The sequence below is a fragment of the Aedes aegypti genome, chromosome 2 (assembly GCF_002204515.2).
Source record: "Aedes aegypti strain LVP_AGWG chromosome 2, AaegL5.0 Primary Assembly, whole genome shotgun sequence".
NCBI classification, from domain to species: domain Eukaryota; kingdom Metazoa; phylum Arthropoda; class Insecta; order Diptera; family Culicidae; genus Aedes; species Aedes aegypti.
In genome coordinates this window covers 77,712,644-77,733,918 of record NC_035108.1, presented here as the reverse complement: position 1 = coordinate 77,733,918, position 21,275 = coordinate 77,712,644, and the positions used below count along the sequence as shown (strand labels likewise).

The 21,275-nt window shown below is 34.9% G+C and overlaps 1 protein-coding gene across 1 annotated transcript in view; it reads right to left on the bottom strand.

Moving 5' to 3' along the window:
- The window catches only part of LOC5574790, a 123,229-nt gene extending 102,205 nt beyond the window's left edge, over window positions 1-21,024 (bottom strand). Inside the window, 2 exon segments of the mRNA XM_021841311.1 lie at window positions 1,872-3,481; window positions 20,791-21,024. Of these exon segments, the coding sequence (XP_021697003.1) occupies window positions 1,872-2,037 (166 nt within the window). The 5' untranslated portion in view covers window positions 2,038-3,481; window positions 20,791-21,024.
- Window positions 21,025-21,275: the final 251 nt, after the last annotated feature.

The following is a 21,275-nucleotide window of genomic DNA, read 5'->3' as shown; positions in this document are numbered from 1 at the left end:
GTCATTCAAGTGCTATTCTGATTACTATTGTCTTTTACGTAAGATTAGAGTCTTAATGTCAAGTGTCGTCAAGTCTTAACAAAATTAGGCTGTTTAGTAGTAGTTCTAGTTAATTTCATTTTTTGTTGTTAAAAATATTTATTGGTCATTACGTTCATATATCCTTAAAGAAAAAAGTCGCTTTCCTTGTCTGTTCAACAATTTTTCGAAACTAGCAAGTGTACCCTAATGATCGATCTCAGCGTCTTACTTTCCATAGTCATTTTTATAGTGAATATTGAAGGGTAAAGTTACCTTAGGCTTCTATTACAGTCTCCTACAAGATTCACTTTTCGGTGGCAAATGCAATGCTTCACAACACCTACTTTCTACTTGTAAATTTTGCGAAAATGAAGCTGGAATTAGATTATTTATACCGCTGTTACAAAAGAGGTATTTCTTATTATGGCAATGTAAAAACCATATTAAAATAAGATTGTCGCCACTCATTTCTACTCAGTGAATCTACTAGTCATTTTCCTAAGAGTTCCTAAGTATTCCCTACGTCGTATATGATAACGATGTATCTAGCTAGCTAATAGTAAGAGTGGCTACGGATCATTCTGGTTAGCAAAAGGCAAACTGAACGTCACCAATAGTATTAATGTCCACTTCGAATAGATTAATTATTTGAAATGGGCATCAATTCGATCAATGACGCAGAATGTCCGTTGGATCACATCCGAGATATTATTGCGTCTATGCCATATGAATTATGACGCGGCTTTAAGCAAAAAATGCCAAAATGTGATACCACCACTACAGGTTACGCCTTTGGTTTCCATCATATGGGCTAATGGATTATGCCCTCCCATCGCGGCAAGGTCGCATAACCAAGGGGAGGGAATTTCCAAAGAATCTGGTCAATTGGCTCTATATTATTGACCATGGATATGCTCATAATAAAATTATGCTAAGAAGCACGCTCTGCCCCAGTTTGGACGAAACACTAGAAAGAAGAATAATATTAAGCAAAATTAGCTGGAAGTGTTTTATAAAGTTTTCTTGGGAATTATATAAGTACCGTTTTGACTCATATTCCAAACACTTAAGGCCAACAGTGACTTCAAACGCATCTGATAGTCATAAATTAGCTATTCTTTGTAGAAATTTTAATTTCTTCGCAAAGTCTGTCTGTTAGTTGTTGCTGATAAAAATATTTATTTAAACTTGTTCAGTATTGTTTTTACGTTAGAGTATGGAACAACGTTTTAATTCGAATTCCGAACATTGTGTCCATTCTGTCTCATATTCCAAACACCTTGATTCAAATTCCGAACATCACGAATAAATCGTATTCAAATGAATAATTTCGCAAACAAATTTATTTGAGCTAGTTTTACTGACTTCAAACTAGAGAATCAACACTACTCCAGATGTTTAAAAGGAACTGGAAGACGTAAAATTGAAATGCAATCGACATACAAAAACCGAGTGTTCGGAATATGAGTCTGTTCGGAATTTGAGACAGAACGGCATTCTTCCAGAAGACACTTCAAATATATCGCAAGAAATTCTTTTTTGCAATTTTTGGAAGAATGGAAGACATGTTCATTTAGTTAGGTATTGCAAGAAACATTCAATAGGAATATTAATACAAGTTCTTGAATAATTCGGGGATTTCTGGATAAAAAACCGTCGAGTTTGTAAACTTTTGAATATCTTCATTATTTAGATCATCGCTCTTCAGACATATTTTTTTTAAAATACTTTTGCTCATTGACAGCCTATCATTGAATCTGAGTTGATTTGGAAAACTGTTTTAGGGTACTGCAAGTCGGAAAACCTTTTTTCTACTTGTTCCCTATTGTTTTGTGCGTAATGAAACATACCTGATTGACTTCCGCCGGCAATCTGTCGCATCTCCTTGGTGAATCCGCGGGCCCCGAACTGACAGGACAGATCGTGCAGGGTACGTGGCTCTCCGCGATCCAGCAGCCGTTCCAGAAAGAACAGCAACGTCATGTTGCGTGCCATCTCATACTCCATCGATTCCATGTTGCTGGTCACTACTGTATCTGATTCAGCTGCTGACAGGCGTTAATCACTTTGATGATGTAAAAAAAACTCAAACGACTGGGGGGAATCTGTTGATGTCGATCAACGTCGATGCAACTGCTGCACCCCCTTGAACCACCAACCACCAAAAGTGTGATACGTGTGCGCGCACGACGTGTTACTTAATCCTTTAAACTCGTGTCGTCTTCACAGCTTCGTGGTCGTTGTCGCCGTCGTCTTCGAAAAATTTCCTATAAATTATTGAATTTTGCTTTCTTCGATGATGATGACCACAAACTCTGCAGCCAGAGTCGACAGGTTTCTCTTCACCACTATTTTCACCGATTTTCGCCTGCACTTTGCTCGACTCGAAACCACCGCGGATTATGTGGTAGGTATTTGTGTGTCAATACCCGCGCGCGCAATTTCGTCGGTGCACTTGTTTCGCGCGAACAGACCAACAGAAAACTGGCACTTTTCGCGTGTTGTATGATTTTTTCCCTCTTCTCGTAGCTTCTTGTTATATTTCCTCTGCTTCGGCTCGTCTTCTCCAACTAGCAGCACCTCCAACAAGACAAACGCGAGGCCACGCGAGTGTGGGTGCGAATTGCGATTTTTCTTGGCTTTATCGGTTCGGCCCCCGTCTCGAACTTTTCTACTCTCTAGCTACGTTTGCCAGTGTGTTTGTTTTAATAATTTACAATTATTTCTTCCTTCGATTTACTTACTACGCGATATGGGAATACTATGGGCAGCACTTAGACTAATTAACTTTTTGTTTCCTATCTTTTACTTTTCACCACCAGGCAGTCAGGTGAGATTTTCGTGATGTGTGTAAAAATTGAGCTTAAATTTCGTTTTGTATATTCGTCAAATTCCTACAGCTGTTCTTACTTGCACCGTTGACGTAACTTCTTATTGCCAAATGTGTAACGAGGAACGTCCGTGAGTTGACCACAATAATCTGGTTATAGAGGCACTAAGCAAAACCGAGTTCCCTGCTCTTGGTCGTTGCTCCAAATTCCAACAAAAAAAATAAAGAGTTGCCACGATTTGATCCTCGCGTCGGGGATTTGAGTGCCGTGAAATCTAGTCGCGTAGTTTCACAAAAAGCACTCGCACTTTCAACAAATTTAAAGTAGAGATCGAACGAAACCGATTCAATCGAATCACATGAAGAAAAAAATAGTACCGAAGCACTCTCGGGGCTCCTTCTCGCGGATCTCGATCTTCGACCTCCTTTCGAACGCTGCGTTTCGTCGTACCGTTTGTTCGAGGGGGTTAATATCACACACGGTGGTAGGTGAGATTTTTAACAGACACTTTCGACGCGACACTGTAGGTCCTCTTTCGACGACGCACCGCAACCGAATCAGTTGTTGGCACTCCGAGGAAAATCCACTGGCCACGTACGGTTCCCAGCTATGCGATGATGATGGTGCACCTAGAAAACGCATTCGGCCGACGAGAGATGGACGAGAAAGGAGAGTGGTTAGTGTTTAGCTTCGGGTATCCATGGTACAGTGTGGTCCATAATAAAATGTGAAAATTTTACGAATGTGAATTCAGTCCAATTGAAGATACGCAAGATTTCGAAAGCATTCTCAATCGAAAGAACGTTTTCGAAAATTCCTGGGATACTGATTTGGAAAAAGTGAGAACTATTATTAAAAAATTCAAAAATATGAAAGCCCCTCGCGATGTTGGAATTTTTTACATCCTCATCAAGAAACTTCTAGAGAGTAGCTTATCATTCTTGGTTGATAATATAACAAATGTTTTCATTTGGAATATTTTCCTGACCAATAAAAAAGCCAAGGTTTTGTGCCAATTTCAAAACCAGACAAAAATCCTGCCGAAGCTTCTAGCTATCAGCCAATCAGCTTGGTTTCCTCCATCAGTAAACTTTTTGAAAAGTCATTTTGAACAGAATGATGGTCCACATCAACGAAAATTCATTTTTTTCCAGTGAACAGTTCGAATTCCGATATGCAAATTCAACCACTAAACAACTTTTACGTGAAACAAAGTTGATTCGTTCCAACAAATATGACGGCTATTCTACTGGCCTTGCTCTTCTAGACATAGAAAAAGCATTCGACAGTGTTTGGCATGAAGGCCTGATAGTAAAATTAAAAAAAAAAATTCATTTTTCAACAAACATTGTTAGAAAAATCCAGAGTTTTTTGTCAAATCCTACACATCAGGTAATTATTAGAACTGTGAGAGCGGGTGTTCCTCAAGGCAGCATTTGGGGACCAATATTGTACAATATTTTCACTTCTGGCTCACCTAAATTACCTCAATGAATGTAATTTGTTGTTAACAAAACGTTAATAAAAGCTTTACCAAATTAGGATGATGGTGTTTTCTAACTCAGAACACCTTAGTATAAGAAAGAAATGTAATGTTTGAAATTATACTAAAAAATAAATAAAGAAGTCTAAAACTAAAACCCGATTCATAACAGATTTAACAAATCACATATATAACAGATTTAACAAACAACATACAGTCAACTCTTCATAAATCGATATTCAAGGGAACATCGAGTTAGGGAGGTATCGAGTTATAGAACACAAAACCGATGCAAATCCGATCCAAGGGACCATCGAGTTAGCCCTGAAAACCAACTTTTACTATGGTTCTCGAACTCGATATCGAGATACCGAACATCGAGTAAGGGAGAGTTAACATTATTAAGAAAATTTATGTTATGGTTAATGAAACAATGATTTCACATTTTTTAGGACCATACTGTATGTTTTTGGTGCAGCTGAGCTGGTGTTGGTCCGACCGACATGTACGGCGAGTGTACGTGTTTAGGTACAGCAGTGCTGGTGTGGAACTGGGTGTACCAGTGGAAACAGAAATTACGTTCGTCGATGTTCCCCATTTACAGCCCCAAACGTAGATGTGGAGCTGTTGTAATTGGTGCTGTGTTGTTAGGTGCAAATCAGTGGGGCCAGTTGGAGAGTTTTTTTAGAAATCTATTCAGGAATTGATTTGAAGATTCCTGCAAAAATTATTCAAATATTTTTTTGAAGAAATTCACTAGAGAATTTCCCTCACATTATTCTAGGAATCATTCGAATACATCCTTAGAAAATTTCTCATCGAATTCATTCTGTATTTCATTATGCAGTCAACTCTCCCTTATTCGATATTCTGTATCTCGATATTTCCCCTAACTCGATGGAATGGACGGTCCCTTCAATCTAACATATTATGATCCCTCTTTTAGTCGATACCTCTCTAACTCGATGCGATCTGATTCAGTTTCCTATGCGAGTTTTCTTCTTTAACTTGATATTTCCATGAATCTCATAAATTTGATAATTATTATTGTACTAATAGTAAAATGAAGGTCAACAAGCCACATCAGCGTGACAAAATTTAATATTTTTGAAGAATATTCAAAAAATGTTCAAAGTAACTTACTTTTATCACATTTGAATTACTATTTTGAATGTACTTTCTCAAAATAATGAAAATTTCAGAAATTGAGAAATATATTCTATCCCGATATATGTCTAACTTGATTGATCCGGCAATATCGAGTTAGGGAGAGTTGACTTAGAAATCTTTCAGGGTTGAATAAGGCACTCTGTAGAGATTTTTTTTTTTCAAATTCCTCTAAAGTTCCATACAAAAAAAGCAGGAACACCGTTTAGATTTTTTTCAGAGGTTGTTTCATGAAATTTTCAAAGATTTCCTAAAACATTAGTGAGGAATTTTTAAGGTTCTCCTCCATAGATTCTTTTCTAAGGAGTTGTTCAGTGGTGTTGGCGTGCTAAAAGATTCAGGAAGAGTACCGAAAAGTTGACGAAAAACAAAGTATTTTTGATTTTCTAAAGACCTTTCATCCAATAGTGAGAGTAAGTTTATTTATTTAAGGATATTTTGATTAGTCAGTACAAATTTTGCCCTTTATTGTACTAATTTTATTTGAAGCCTAACATTACCGCTAGTCGACTTTTTCGGTGTAACTCTTAGACTTAAAATATCGTATCTATCATGGCAACTTCATCAGTGTTCTAATTTGTTGATTCGTTCAATATTTTAGATATAGTCAAACATTCATTTTTTTCAGTGGGAGCTTGGCAATGAAACAAAAATACTTCAAGAAGTTATCATAGGAAATTCCTTGCACATTTTCGTCTAAACCTAAACCATTGTAGATTTTAAATTCTTTTTGGCGTGATCCTTAAGCCATTCATCGATACCCTTGTATTGCGGGATAAAATAAATTTCAATTTTTTGTATTCAAACTATTTATAGAATCCTCTAGAATCTAGCAGCAGGACTTTTACAGAGATTTTCGACTGATTCTTCTTCTTCCTGGCATTTACGTCCTCACTGGGACAGAGCCTCTCAGCGTAGTATTTCTTATGAGCACTTCCACAGTTATTAACTGAGTGCTTTCTTTGCCAAAGTTGCCATTTTCGCATTCGTATATCGTGTGACAAGTACGATACTACTCTATGCCCAGGGAAGTCAAGGGAATTTCCATTACGAAAAGATCCTGGACCGACCGGGATTTGAACCCAGACACCTTCAGCATGTAGCTGCGGACACTAACCGCTCTGCTAAGGAAGGTCCCATTTTCGACTGGTTATTATAGTAGAATTTCTTGGTAAATTTCAGCAAAGTTACTTTACAGATATCTGACAAGATTTTCTCAGAGTTTCTAGAGAAGCTTTCAACAAATTCTTTCCACAATCTAAAGTTGGCCGACTGCCTTTAAGGAGCCAATTAGCATTGTTATTAATATTTATTTATTTATTTTTTTTTTTTTTAATATTCATAACAGTCTTCAGAGGTGGATAACCAACAATATTCCTGGATTTCAAGAGTAATCTTTGGGATATAGCTGAGTAAATCTCTCAAATCTTTTGTGAAGCTTGCTGTGGAAATTGAAGAACTTCTAAAAGTGACGCGTCATGACGAATTGTTAGCGGGATGTTTGTTTGAAATATTCCTAAGGATTTTGGCAAGATCTCTTTTTGCAAGTTCCTTATCGGACGCTTGAATGTACTTGTTAGACTCTTATCTTCGAATAATGGTAGCAAAATTCTTGCATTATATGTGGTGGCATAACCTACGCAGTTTTTAAGCGTGCTTTCTAAATATGTCGGTTGATTTTTTCTCCAGCAGGTTTCTATAAACTATAATTTCAAAAATACTTTTTCGGGTGTTCGCGAGATACTAGAACAACAAAAAGGAGTCACAGCATCAAAAAGGTTAGGAACCACTTCTATATATCAATTGAACATATATAATATGTGTCAATAGACAATACGTAATGCCAGACTAGAATTACTTTAGAAATTTATCCTGGAATTCATCAAAGCATTATCTCTAAAATACATATAAAAAATCTCTGGAATACTTTATGATTATTTTTCTTAAGATTGCTATATATTAATACCTTGAATTCTTCAAAGGTTTTATGTTTTACCGAGTTTTCAACGATACCTCTTGGAAGCTTTTAAAATTACTCCGCGAACTACCTCTGGCATTTCTCCAAGTATTAATTCACACAGTTTTCTATAATATAATTTTCTCCACAGATTTTCTGTTTCCCAACTACATATACAGGTCATTCAATAATGGACCAATAAAAGTGTTACAACCTGGAGTTTAGGGTGGCCGAGACACATATTCGTGTATTTAAACTCGCAGGAGTAAACGGAAATAACAAATTGAAAGTAACTTTACTAACGTATATAATTACATGACTTATTATCAGTTTTTGTGAATCTTTCGAAAGGATGTCCAGTGATTCTCAACAAAAAGAATTCATTTTGAACGAGTATTCACGACAATTAGAGGTTCCTTGGTATGGGCTTGTGATTAACAAAATTAAAAAAAAAACAAACATAATTATTTGCATTCATTTAAAGATTACTCCACTAATTTCATAACATATAATTTTATAGAAATTGTTAAAATTGACCAAAGTGCTTTAAAGAAATATAAAATAACCTAAGATTTCTCCAAGAATTGCTCTACACATTTCTCCCGAGATTGAATACAAGTAATTGCTATAGACATTTCTCCAGAGGTTCATTGCTTTACATTTTTACAAATTTCCATATAAGAACTCCTGTCTCAATAGCTTCGACATTTCATACGAACATTTATCAAAGATATCTTAAGAATTTGATTATTGTATTCATTTAAGAATTCCAGGCAAATCTTCAAGGCCTCATTCAGAAGTTTCTACAACGATATGTTAGGCGATTCTTTTGTGGAATTATCCATTGATTTAATTGGGAATCCCTTCAGATTTTTTTTAATGAATTCTATGAATTCTTCAAGGAATACCTCTATGTATTGGGCAAGGATTCCTTCAGAGTTGACTCCCCAAGTAACCACGAATCTATATATGAATACTTTATGTTTGCTTTATAGTATGCTATCAGGTTTTGTTTTACAGTGACATAATCTTTAAGAGCTTTATAAAGCATAATTAAAGTGGGAAAGGGTCCCACAACAACCAAATTAATGCAATACTTGGTAAAGCAGTTTTAATGCACAAGCCCTACTAAAGCTTTTATGTTTGTATATTTAGGGTTCATGATGTATATTAGCTTAAAATAATGTATGTTTAGGGCTTGCGTTAAAAATAAACAAAACAATGAATCCATTGACTATCTTTCAATGGTTTTCTTTACCAGCTTAATGATTTTTTTTTTGTTGGAATCAGGATTCGAACCCACAACGTTTCGAACGTTGCCTGGCGCGTTGGTGTCCTGTGCTAAAGCTGCTGATGTAATAAGGTAGGATAAAAGTTCCTTAAAAACGAAGCCACTGTGTGTGTTAACATTACGAATAGAAAGAATTCTCTTCGGCGATTGATTTCCTTTCCTCACCAAATGAAACATCAATAGAAATAATTTGATCTCCATTCTTTCTCGTAGAGGAAATAACAGAACTTAACCCACAAAACAAAGCCCTAGTTCATTAAACAGATTTCGGGGGAGAAAAATTGATCGACATTTCCTCCCGCTCCTTGTGAATAAAAGAATCTCATAGATAAAATACAACAATTTTGAATGAATACATATATTTTTAGATCATGAAATGGGGGTTCGAGATGAAAGAAAGTCATTTCATTATTCCTCCATATCCCAAAACGTAATGAGCGAGTGAGAGCGTGCTCGATCGTCTTACTTATTTATTACAGATTCGAGTGCGTTTAATGAGGTTATGTAATCTTGAATGACAGCATAACTGTATATTCACTCTAAACGCTTAGCATAATGCTATATTAAAATAATGCTACAAAGCATTTACAATGTTAATCAAATGCATCATTGCTTGACAGTTATTGAATAAATGCATGATAACATTATTAATGCAAAAAATGTTGACTTTCGACCAAATTAATGCAATGGTATAATGCTTGTGGTTACTTGGGTCCAGCAATTTTTACACTACTCGCTTATCTACAGAAAACCGCCCCAGTCATATTTCAAAAAATGTCTTCAGAGATGCTTCGAAATATCGTTGCATAAATTCTACGTAATATATGCTTGTTGGTCTAATAGCTATCGTTTTTGATTGATCAACAGAAGATCATGGGTTCAATCCCAATTCCCGTCCCGCGGTACTTCGAATGTTTGACAGCCAAAAAATAGTGGCTTCAGAGATCAAAATGATCAAAAAGTGACCAAAAAGTGACTTGAAACTACAAGTAATAATCATAAAATTGACTATAAATAAAAATGTTATGTGTATACAAACCAATCTACATATTAGGCAAATTTAGAATGTAGAGAACTACAATAATTTCGAAATTTTTTTTTTCAGTTATCTGTCCGAGAAAAGACTTGATTATCAGAAATGATCAAAAAGATGGCGCATTTGAGCTTTCACTTATCATTTTTTTACGAGACGAACATTAACTAATTATAGGTTACTATGTTATATTTCGCATTTCAGACGAAAAAAAAATTAAAATCAATTACATGAACTCTGGTAATTGTTTACCAGAGTTCATGTAATTGATTTTACAGTAGTTTCTCGATTTTATCACTGCTCGTTTTGATAACGCTTCATTATTTCACTCTCGATTTTGGCACGGTTTTCTGTTCGATTTTATGACGCCTCAATAATTATATTAAGTTCATATATTTTACATTTAAAAACATGCTTTTCATTTCATTCGCTTTTATTCTGCAATACAAACTTTGATGAAAATTATATGACAGAAAAGTACATTTTCAATATATCACGCTTCGGTATATCATGCCAAAATTTTTTGGGTCCGTGATATAATCGAGAAATTACTGTATTATGTTTTTTATTCTCATGATAGAATTTTTATCAAAATTCCAGTTCATGAGGAACTTACAGGCGAAAATTCATTGAAGATTTTGAAGTAGAGATGCAAAACGAATTACTTGAAGCATTTCTTAACAAACCTATGGAATAGATCGAGAGAAAATTTTTGGTTAGCATTAAGCATTTCGCACACATTCGTAGGTGGTACAGTCCTAGACCATTGTATCAGGGTTGCCTCCTTCCCGTCCGTTACCAAATTCAGAAATTTGGGATTAACTTCTAACTCTTAGACAAGATTGACACATCCTCCAACAGTCGAGAGCTGTCCTGGCCACGTCCTTGTGAAAGCTGGGGAATGGGAAAGGATGATTGATTGAACACCTTCTTAAGAAAGATGCAGAGAACTCTACGACCTCTCATAGGTGTTACGGGATGTTGTGGAATGTCGATGGAAAGGGGTGTGCCATTAGATACGTTGGGTAGACGTTCTGGAAGACAAATGGTTAATATTTACGAATTGTTATCATGCGCTGCTGATCAGAGCAAACTCACCAAATTCCTTTTTCGAAACTTCTCTGCAATCCGTAACTCATCCAACAGTGAACAATAGCATGAGCCGTAACTTAGTGCTCAACAAAATGCACAAACAACCGACAAAAACTGCAGTTCATAATCCATCCTTGTATCCATGAACCACAGTCAATTTTTGAATCGACACGTTTAACACGCAGGAGATAAAAAGAGTCGCACAAAACGAAATCAATTGCTGGTGCCACCACAGAGCACCCTCAAGCAAAACGCAAGCAATTCGAAAACACTTTCATCACTTTGAAAAACATGTTTCCACAGAACGTTTGCACGTGACATAGCATCATCCGCCGAACCTAATTTTCACTAATGAAATCGAAAAAAAAACGCGGAACGAGATAAACTTAATACAAAATTCAAAACGCAGCCGCCCTCGCGCACGGCTTGCTACTATCAGATCTAGAGAATGATTGTAGACAAAATTGTGGCGAAAATCTTAATAGATTTTCATATACAAACGAAAAGTAAAAACTCATGCCAAAATGTGGAAGAATTTCTGTAAATTTTAACCATTTCTTCTAAATAAACAATAACTCCAGAACACAAATGATTATTGACGAACTTGAGGGGAATCGAATGTCGTGCATGAAGAATTAGAATATGATCCCATGCGTACTTCAAATATCTATATTTGAACTGAACGTTTCAATCAATAAATTATTGAAAATAATAACATTACTCAGTGGCGACTCGTAACCTCACGTTTTATCTGATCTACGACTATGAAAATGACATATTGTGTATGCTTAGATAGAAATCCCTGCTGAATTTCATTATAGAACCGTGTTTAGTATAGAAATAGTTGACCAAAGTCCAAGAAACAGTGTCAAGGATTAATGGAAAAATGTATTCTTTATTGTTTGAATTTCTAATGTAATTTCTGAAATGATTTCCAGCAAAATAAGTAGATACTCGCTTTTGTAGTTCTAGACAAGTTACTGACAAGCTTTTTGAATTTTTTGGTTGTTATTTCTAGCCGTCTCTGGCTTATCTGCCGGAAGAAGCTGGTTTCTGGATTTCTCCTAAAGCCTTAGATTACTCAGATCAGATATTTGGCTTCATTCTACGAGTGACGTGAGGTGAGAATTGTCAGTCTCGTGTCTTAGAAGTCGAGTCTAGTACACGACACTGAAGACGGCCTTACAGTTGAGGTCGAAATACGCGTATCTGTCAAAGGATACAAACTCTAGTGGAATTAAATGGTATAGTACTAAATTCAGTTTTTTCATCTACTTATAGATATTCTACTAAACAGCTCGAAGATTTATTATCAACATGGAACCCAATTGTTTTTTTCCAGGAATATCTCTAAGTATTCTACCAGATACTCCAAAAATAATACCGACAGGAAGCGCTCAGAAATTCCAGTAACCCTCTTAATATTCATCGGTAAAAACATTTAAGGATTCTTTCAGAAATGGTCCCAGGATTACACCAGATCCAGAATGTATTTCAGATATTCCCCCAAGAGTTCCAACCTTTGATCAGTATTGATTTGTTTTAACGGATTGGGCATTTCCTGGAGCTCTACCATAAAAGATGGTTCAGGAATTTCTCCAGCAAATCCATCAGAGATTATTCAAGAATAAAGCGCTCAGAATATGCCTCAGAAATGTTTATGAGGCTTTCTGTATGTCTTCGATAGTTTCTTAAAAGATATATCTATGAATACTACTAGGGTATCCGTCCTATTATGGAGGACTTAAGCACGGTGTTGAAATTAAAATCGTATTGCAGTGTCCAAAATCTAAATATTATAGTATTTTGCAATGTTAAGTGTTAAAACTATCCTTTATCTGGAGTATAGTGAAATAAAAAAGTAATTTTTGGAATCATACATACATTTTTTTGACATAAATCTGAAGCTCTTCCTCTGTCCTATTATTGCGGTATTTTGTCCTATTATTATCAGAGGCAGAAAATAATTCAATTCAACCCGGTGAAACTAATCAGGACTTGGTAACAAATAATAATGACAATTCACCATATGGTTTAACAGACTTAAATAACGAACTACCAATAATTTCTTCTGAAACACAGCCAACTGAAATTTTAATCTATTGTCAGAACTTTAATCGCATGAAAAGTGCTTTTAAAATTAATGAAATTCATAAAAATATATTAAGTTCATCGTACTCAATCATTTTGGGAACAGAAACAAGTTGGAATGATGATGTGAAAAGTGAAGAAATTTTTGGTAGCAATTACAACGTATTTCGCAATGATCGTGACTTACTTTTAACACAAAGAAGATCGGGCGGAGGAGTCGTCGTTGCAATATCATCAAATTTCAGTTCTGAAATCATTGCTACACCTAAATTTAAAGAATTTGAGCATGTGTGGATTAAATCAAATATTGGTAATGAAACTCATATTTTTGTATCAGTTTACTTTCCCCCAGATCAGGCTTGTAAGTCAACATGCGAGAGTTTTTTCCTGATAGCAGAAGAAATCATAACTCAACTTCCTCCCGAAAACAAGGTGCATATTTATGGCGATTTCAATCAACGTAATGCAGATTTCATTCCTGATTTTGAAAACGAGAGTATTCTACTCCCTGTTGTTGGCGATAATGAAACTTTGCAATTTATTTTTGACAAAACTGCATCCTTAGGCCTTAATCAAATAAATCACGTAAAAAATAAACAAAACTGTTACTTAGATTTTTTATTGACAAATATGCATGAAGATTTCTGTGTAAGTGAGTCAATTTCACCATTATGGAAAAATGAAGCGTTTCACACGGCAATAGAATATTCTATGTTTATGCATATTTATCATACTCCTCACGAATATGTGTATGAGAATATTTTCGATTATAGTAGAGCCAATTATACTAATATTAGATTAAAATTAGATAACGCAAACTGGCAATCTGTTTTGAGAAAAATCAAAATAATATTGAATGTGCAATAGAGATCTTTTACAATTTATTGTGGGAAACCATTAGGGAGGAAGTATCTGTTAAGAAGAGACGAAGGAATCACAACTCAAAAAATCCAATTTGGTTCAACAAGCAAATCATAAATTTGAAAAATCGAAAACAAAAAGCTCACAAAGTTTACAGAAAATATAAAAAAACAGACGATTTAGAAAAATATTTGGTTATTTGCGACCAACTCAATTTAGCCATTTCTACAGCACTTACCGAGTACAACATAAAAACTGAAAATGAAATAAAGTCATGTCCAAAGAATTTTTTCAATTACGTTAAAACTAAACTCAAATCGTGCAACTTTCCATCAACAATGACTTTGGATGAAAAAGTAGGAAATAATTCTGAAGATATTTGCAATCTTTTCGCAAAATTTTTTCAAGAAAATTATTCTACATTTTCGGAAAATGATCGAGATTATTCTTACTTTTCACATTTTGCTGACTTTTCGAGTGATGTTGGCGTTAATTCTATAAATGTTCTAGACATTTTGTTTGGTCTTAAAAATTTGGACGCCACTAAAGGATCAGGGCCAGATGAAATTCCACCCGGATTCATTAAAAACTTAGCAAGTGAACTCACAACTCCATTATTTTGGTTATTCAATATGTCTCTTCAAACTGGCCAATTTCCAAAGGTATGGAAAAAATCATTCCTCATACCAATATATAAATCAGGTAAGAAATCGGACATTCGAAATTATCGCGGTATTGCTATTATGTCATGTATTCCAAAACTTTTCGAGTCAATTGTAAACAAAAATATGTTTACCCAAATAAAAAATCGTATAACAAACGCTCAACACGGCTTTTTCAAAGGTCGTTCGACCACTACGAACCTTCTGGAATTTGTAAATTACTCACTGAGTGCAATGGATAAAGGTTACTTCGTAGAAGCTCTTTACACTGACTTTAATAAAGCATTTGATAATCTTGACATTCCAATGTTGACTTTCAAGCTTGAAAAAATGGGAATCGAAATGAGTCTCCTAAAGTGGATCAAGTCCTATTTAAACGACCGTCAGCAAATAGTAAAATTCAATGGGAAAAGATCAAATCCAATACATGTTACATCTGGAGTACCTCAAGGCTCACACTTAGGCCCTCTTCTTTTTATTTTATATGTTAATGACGTTTCTTATATTCTAAACAAACTGAGGGTCCTTATATATGCTGAAGACATGAAGCTATTTTTAGAAATAAAGAATGATGACGATCATAATGTTTTTAAGAATGAGATACAAATTTTCTACACGTGGTGCTGCAAAAGTTTATTGGAATTGAATATAAAAAAATGTAACCTCATAAGTTATAGCAGAAAACGAACCACACCAAATATGTCTATTGTTTTAGGAAACGAACATGTAAAAAATGTGATAAAATAAGAGACTTAGGAGTTATCTTAGACTCAAAACTATCATTTGTAGATCACTATAATGCAATAATTCATAGAGCAGGAAATATGCTCAATTTCATAAAACGATTTGGCCAACACTTTCGTGATCCTTACACATTAAAAATACTTTATGTTGCATATGTAAGATCAATATTAGAATATTGTAGTATTGTTTGGTCACCTTACACAAAAAAACATGAAGAACGTATAGAATCGATACAAAAGCAGTTTTTATTATACGCACTACGTAATTTAGGCTGGTCAGTACTTCCTCTACCATCATATGAATCACGATGCATGCTTATCAATATGAAATCACTGAAAGTGCGTCGTGATTATGGTATGGTTTCTTTTGTTAACGATATTGTTTCACAGCGCATTGATTCTGCTGATATACTTTCAAAACTGAATTTTTATACTCCAACTCGTCACTTACGCAATCGTTACTTGTTCACAGTAGGTCATCATCGCACGAACTACGCTAAATTTAGTCCGTTGAATCAGATGATGACTATATACAATCAGCATTGTGAAATGATTGATGTTAACATGTCTCGAACAAAACTGAAAAAATACTTTTTTGATATACAAAACAATAGTAACTGAGGAATGTATTATGAATCGAGTATACTCAACAAATTTATAATATATAAACACATAGATATTAAGAACACAATGTAATTTAGAATGGTCTACAAAATGCTTGACGTCAAATAAATAAATAAATATTGCGGTAGTGCAGCCCTATTATTGCGGTATACCAAAAATCATAGGTTTTATTACATTCAACACCACACAATGTTCGAGCATTGAAATTATGCTCCCTCCATGTTAATGACACTGCACGGTACTGTCAGTTTGTGTGACTTTGGACATATTTATGAGGAAAACTAATTCATTACTCTATGTCACGATTCGAAAACAAATCAACGGAATCGAATGATTTTCTGCCGGTTTCGTCTCCCCTTTCGTTGTAGGTGGACAATGTAAAAGTGAATAGACAAGGTTCTTCCATCTGAGACCACTAGTCACTATATAAGAAATGAATTTGTTGACTTTAGTATAACCTACAATTTTAATGCTTTTAAAAAATATTTGCCACTAGCAACACAATTTTAAAGGATTGCTTCCTTGCGATCATCTTATATCTTAGTTTTTCAACGTATTTTTGGCATGTGTTCCGATTTTCAGTTCGTTTACGTGATTTTTTTGGTAAAACATTATGTTTATTTGCAAAATATTTGTAAACAAGAGGAATTACAGGGTAAAAATAAACATAAACCTTTTATTTGACTAAATAAATGTATGAATAACTCAAAATTATGTCCCAAATTAGTATCTTAATAATATAATTAATGTTTCCAGCAATTACATTTAAAATTACTATTGAAATATCGAATTTTTGAATGAGATTTACAGATACCGCAATAATAGGCAAAAAGCTATTTTCATTGTCCTATTATTGCGGTATAGGCTTTTTCTCAAAAATGTGGAACTTTTATTCAAAATTCACTATCTATCATGTAACTACATCCATACTGAACTGATATACCCGCTACATATAATTGTTTTGGTTTTAAACTTAAAATTTAAGCCTCTGAAAACCCGCCCGTAGATAGAGAGGGTGGTTAAAAATATAGGCTTTTCTTGATGCATTATTTAAATCTGTTCTTCCAACGATCAAAATCGTTTAATTTTTAAAGCATTCATCTGGTACTTGGGAATACTAAAAGCTTTCATCATCATCAATAATATCCATAGAAAATAGAGTTTCCGATTAATAATGAGGGTTTAATTCTTATACCGCAATAATAGGGAATACCGCAATAATGGGCAAATTACCCTATGCCTTTGATCTAGAATCTCATTAGGAAATTTATCCAAAATTTTAAGTAAATTCTACTATGAATTCTATAAACAATTCTGCCTTCGACACCTATAATGGTTTTTTTTCCGGACTTGCTACAGGTATTTAACGTTCAAGAATACGTCATCACCATCATCGTCATCATCGAAACTTCAAAAGCAGTTTTTCTGCTGAAAACTGAAATTTATTCGCTGGCAACATGTTCACAGTATCCTTCCATAGCCGAGTGGTTAGAGTCCGCGGCTACAAAGTAAAGCCACGCGGAAAGTGTCTGGATTCGATTCCTGGTCGGTCCAGGATCTTTTCGTAAAGGAAATTTCCTTGACTTCCCTGGGCGTAGAGTATCATCGTGCATGCCACACGATATACGAATGTGAAAATGACAACATTGACAAAGAAAGCTCTCAGTTAATAACTGTGGAAGTGCTCATAAGAACACTAAGCTGAGAAGCAGGCTCTGTCTCATTGAGGACGTAATGCCACGAAGTAGAAGAAGATGTTCACTGTATTTTAATTGGATAATAATATACAGTGAACATATTTTCATTTAAACTTTATTGATTTTGAACTATAGAACTGCTTTTGAAAATTCTGAAATTGATAATGACGAATCCTCTTTATGTAGAACCCAGTAATTATTCGTGGAATGCTCTAGAAACTATAAAAAACATGCAGATATTCGTTGAAAAACTTGAAAAACTATCATTTCTGAATATCTTCGGAAAATTCATTATGAATATTTGTATGAGTTTCTCCAAGGATTTATCCAAGAACTACGTACTACCTAAATTTCTCCAAGGATTTTAAGCGGAAATAAACCCTTCATTGATTCCAGCAGCAATTTCGTAAGAAAATTCTCAATGGTTTCGTTCAGTTATTTTTTTTATTAAATTCTTAAAGTATTCATCCATAGATTTTCCTATTGCAAAATTTTTCAGATATTTTTCCAAAAACTTATCAAGTTTCCAGATTTTTCAATTCAACCAGGTTTTTCTTCAGGAACTTTACCATTGAAGGAAATTTCTCGTTATTAATGGAGTTATCTAATGATTTCTCCATGAATTCTCTTAAAATGTATTCTAAAATTCTTGCAAGAAATTTCAAATGTTATTTACTGTAAATTCCTGTTTCAATATTCCTCAGAGTAAATTCTTGAAACTCTCAGTTTGTACAGAGAACCTTTCAATATATTTGGTTGAAATTGGTCACAATGCACCAAAAATTGTTTATCAACTGCTCAGCATTAACTTTATTTTGAGATTTCTGAAAAATCTCATCTAGGTATTATTTTTGAAGTTTCTTCAAGTATTGAAGGAATCCTCCAAGGATTTTTCCTTGAGTATTTCAACACTTTATTTAAGGATATACACCGATAATATCTAGCTCGCTGTAAAATTGTCTCTGTTCTAATAGATACCTAAAAAAAAAAGATGAATCAACAGAGTAAAACATTTGAAAATATTAAAAAACACATGTAAGAATGACTGAAAACGTCTGTTAGGTGAGTAACATCAATTTGAGATTCGTTTTCCCATAAAAAAACATCCGTTGAAGAAAACAAGTAAAAACTGCTTCGATATAACGTAACGAAAATAAAAATCTTGTTACGTTATATCGAGGTATTACTGTATCCCAACTGTGCTCTACTCGTTTTATAAAGTTATTGAGCAGCCAATTGTGAAGCGGTGAAAGAACACTAGTTATTTATAATTGAACTTTTCATTGTGTTCAAGCTATTGAGTATATTGAGCTTTTTTTCGTCCCATAATTCGTAGAAGCTTGGCGCGGCTAAACAATTTCTATGCAGGGAAACTTTTGAGCTGTTTTTCTCAAAAGTAGGAATTTGGTCACTTACACCTTTTCGTTTCTACTTCTAAAATTCGATAATTATAATAATTATTTTTGAATTTGAATAATTGAAACTTGTGATTCATCCAACCATTTTAATGGGTTTTTATGTTTTTGGCTGATGCTCCGATAAATATTTCAACGTAAATATCACGAGTAGACTGGCCCTTAAACAAAAAAGTTGTAAAACATAACGGGGCACCCCCTAGATATGAGCCTTAGGGTAAGAAAAACGCTCTCTCAAAATTTCAACTCAATTGGTTGCTCCACCAGCTGGCGCAATGGATATGAAGTTTGTATGGGATATTCGTCTCAAATATATTGAATATTGATCCTTTGTCACTGTTTCGTTCCGTATACTAATTGTTCGCGTTCAAATAAGTCCAGAATGACAAATACACTAGTTGATACCCTAATGAACATAATTTCAGAAGATTTTATCTGGATTTATTCTTATTTTCATTACTATTTCAGTTGTAGAAAGTTAGGCTTAGATCAGCACTTCCGTACAGTCACTTATATGCATGCGACATGTGCCTCAGCTCGCCCAGTGTCATAGGTGGCTATGATGCGCTTAGTGGTTACCTCTGAGTTATGTTGAAGAAATACAAGCAGTATTGCATGATATACTTCAGATGGTTAAAACACCAACTTTATTAATTTTGATCATGATACAATCTTCTACAATATTCTTCGCTATTATATCAAGTTGTGTTTTTGACATTATGGGTCCAATTGAATGCGATCATCAATTTTCCTGAACCAAACAGTAGATGATGTGCTGTTGCTCATATGTTTGAGCTGAAAATCCCATATTAACTTCAATTCAAATGCGCCAGCTCATGGAACGAGTAAATGAGCTGAGTTTTTCAGAAAGGCTTCCTCTAACCCCAAGAAATAATCCTGGGGGGTGCCCCGTGGAATCATACAACTTTATTTTTCTCCCATACTGAGCTGGGCCAGTCTAATCACGAGTGAACGAATAATAATCACAAAAGATTATTTTTGTTATAGGAGAAGAGCACTAATTTTCGACCCATTCATACGATTTTGGCCTACTTTGTATGATAATCCGAATATTGGCACAGATTTCTTGTAGGTATTTAGTATTTATTTCATTTAAACTTAACGTAAGCCTGTCGGTTATACCATTTTTCAGGTCAAGGAAACATTAGTGTTTGTAGGTCGAAAATTAGTGCTTTTCCCCTAATTATTAGTTACGTTTTACCTATAATATAATAATTACATTGCACAAAATTAATATTAAAGTTTGTTTTGTGAGAAAATTGTTTTGTTTTGTACTATCTTTTTCTAAACAAATGTAAAAGGTTTACGTATTTTCTAATAAAACTATTAAACTATTAAAAACACAATCAAAGACAAACAAACCGAACGTCGGTAACAAAAATCCCCTGGCAACCAGTCTAGGAATGCACCTTGATATAATTCAACGTTCCACTACAGGTACAGGTTAATGATCGGACAGGTTCCTCGCTTACGTTGTCTCTTTTACACCGCCGTAAAACAAATAGGTTTAACGCCATTTTGAAATCTTCACAGATATCTTCAAACAATAATGAAATAAATACACAGCTGGACTGGGCACACTAACGCACACGCACACACACACACACACACTTTCATTTGATTTCATTCACCAGCCAGCTAGACAGACAGGAAAGCACCGATCTGATCCGAATCGTATACGCAACACCATTTTTCCGAAGGAATGCTGTATCGGAAATTTCCGATTAGAATTTCCGAAAAGCGACACACTTTCCCAATTTTTCACACCGAACAAACCGAAATTTATCAATGGATCCTTTACCTTTAAAACGTGCCGTTAGTTTAAATCCCCCTGGATGTCACAGCGACACAAATCTCAGGTGAGCAAAAAACCGAACGAACCAAAAACGCAGCGCCCACGATGGATCTGCGAAACGACAAAGGCGAACTACTGCCAAGAACCATACATACGGGGTTTTGTTCTAACGGAGCGCGAGAGCAAAACGACGATGATGACGACGCGGCGAAAGCAACTGCACTACTAACAAACAGCCAATCAAGCGTTGAATATGTGGCGGCGGCGGCGAGACACGACGAGACAACGACGACCGCGATATTTTCGTATACGTAGACAGACAGACAAAACAGAATCTGATGCATGGATTTTTATTACCGCTCTTGGAATCGCTTCAGGTGTATTGTATCGAGTTGGGATTCGAATGATGAACACAACCGTGAAGCACATGGGAACGATAGAGTGCTAAATGGTCAAAACAAAAACATCATGTCCTATCAATGCACACAAGT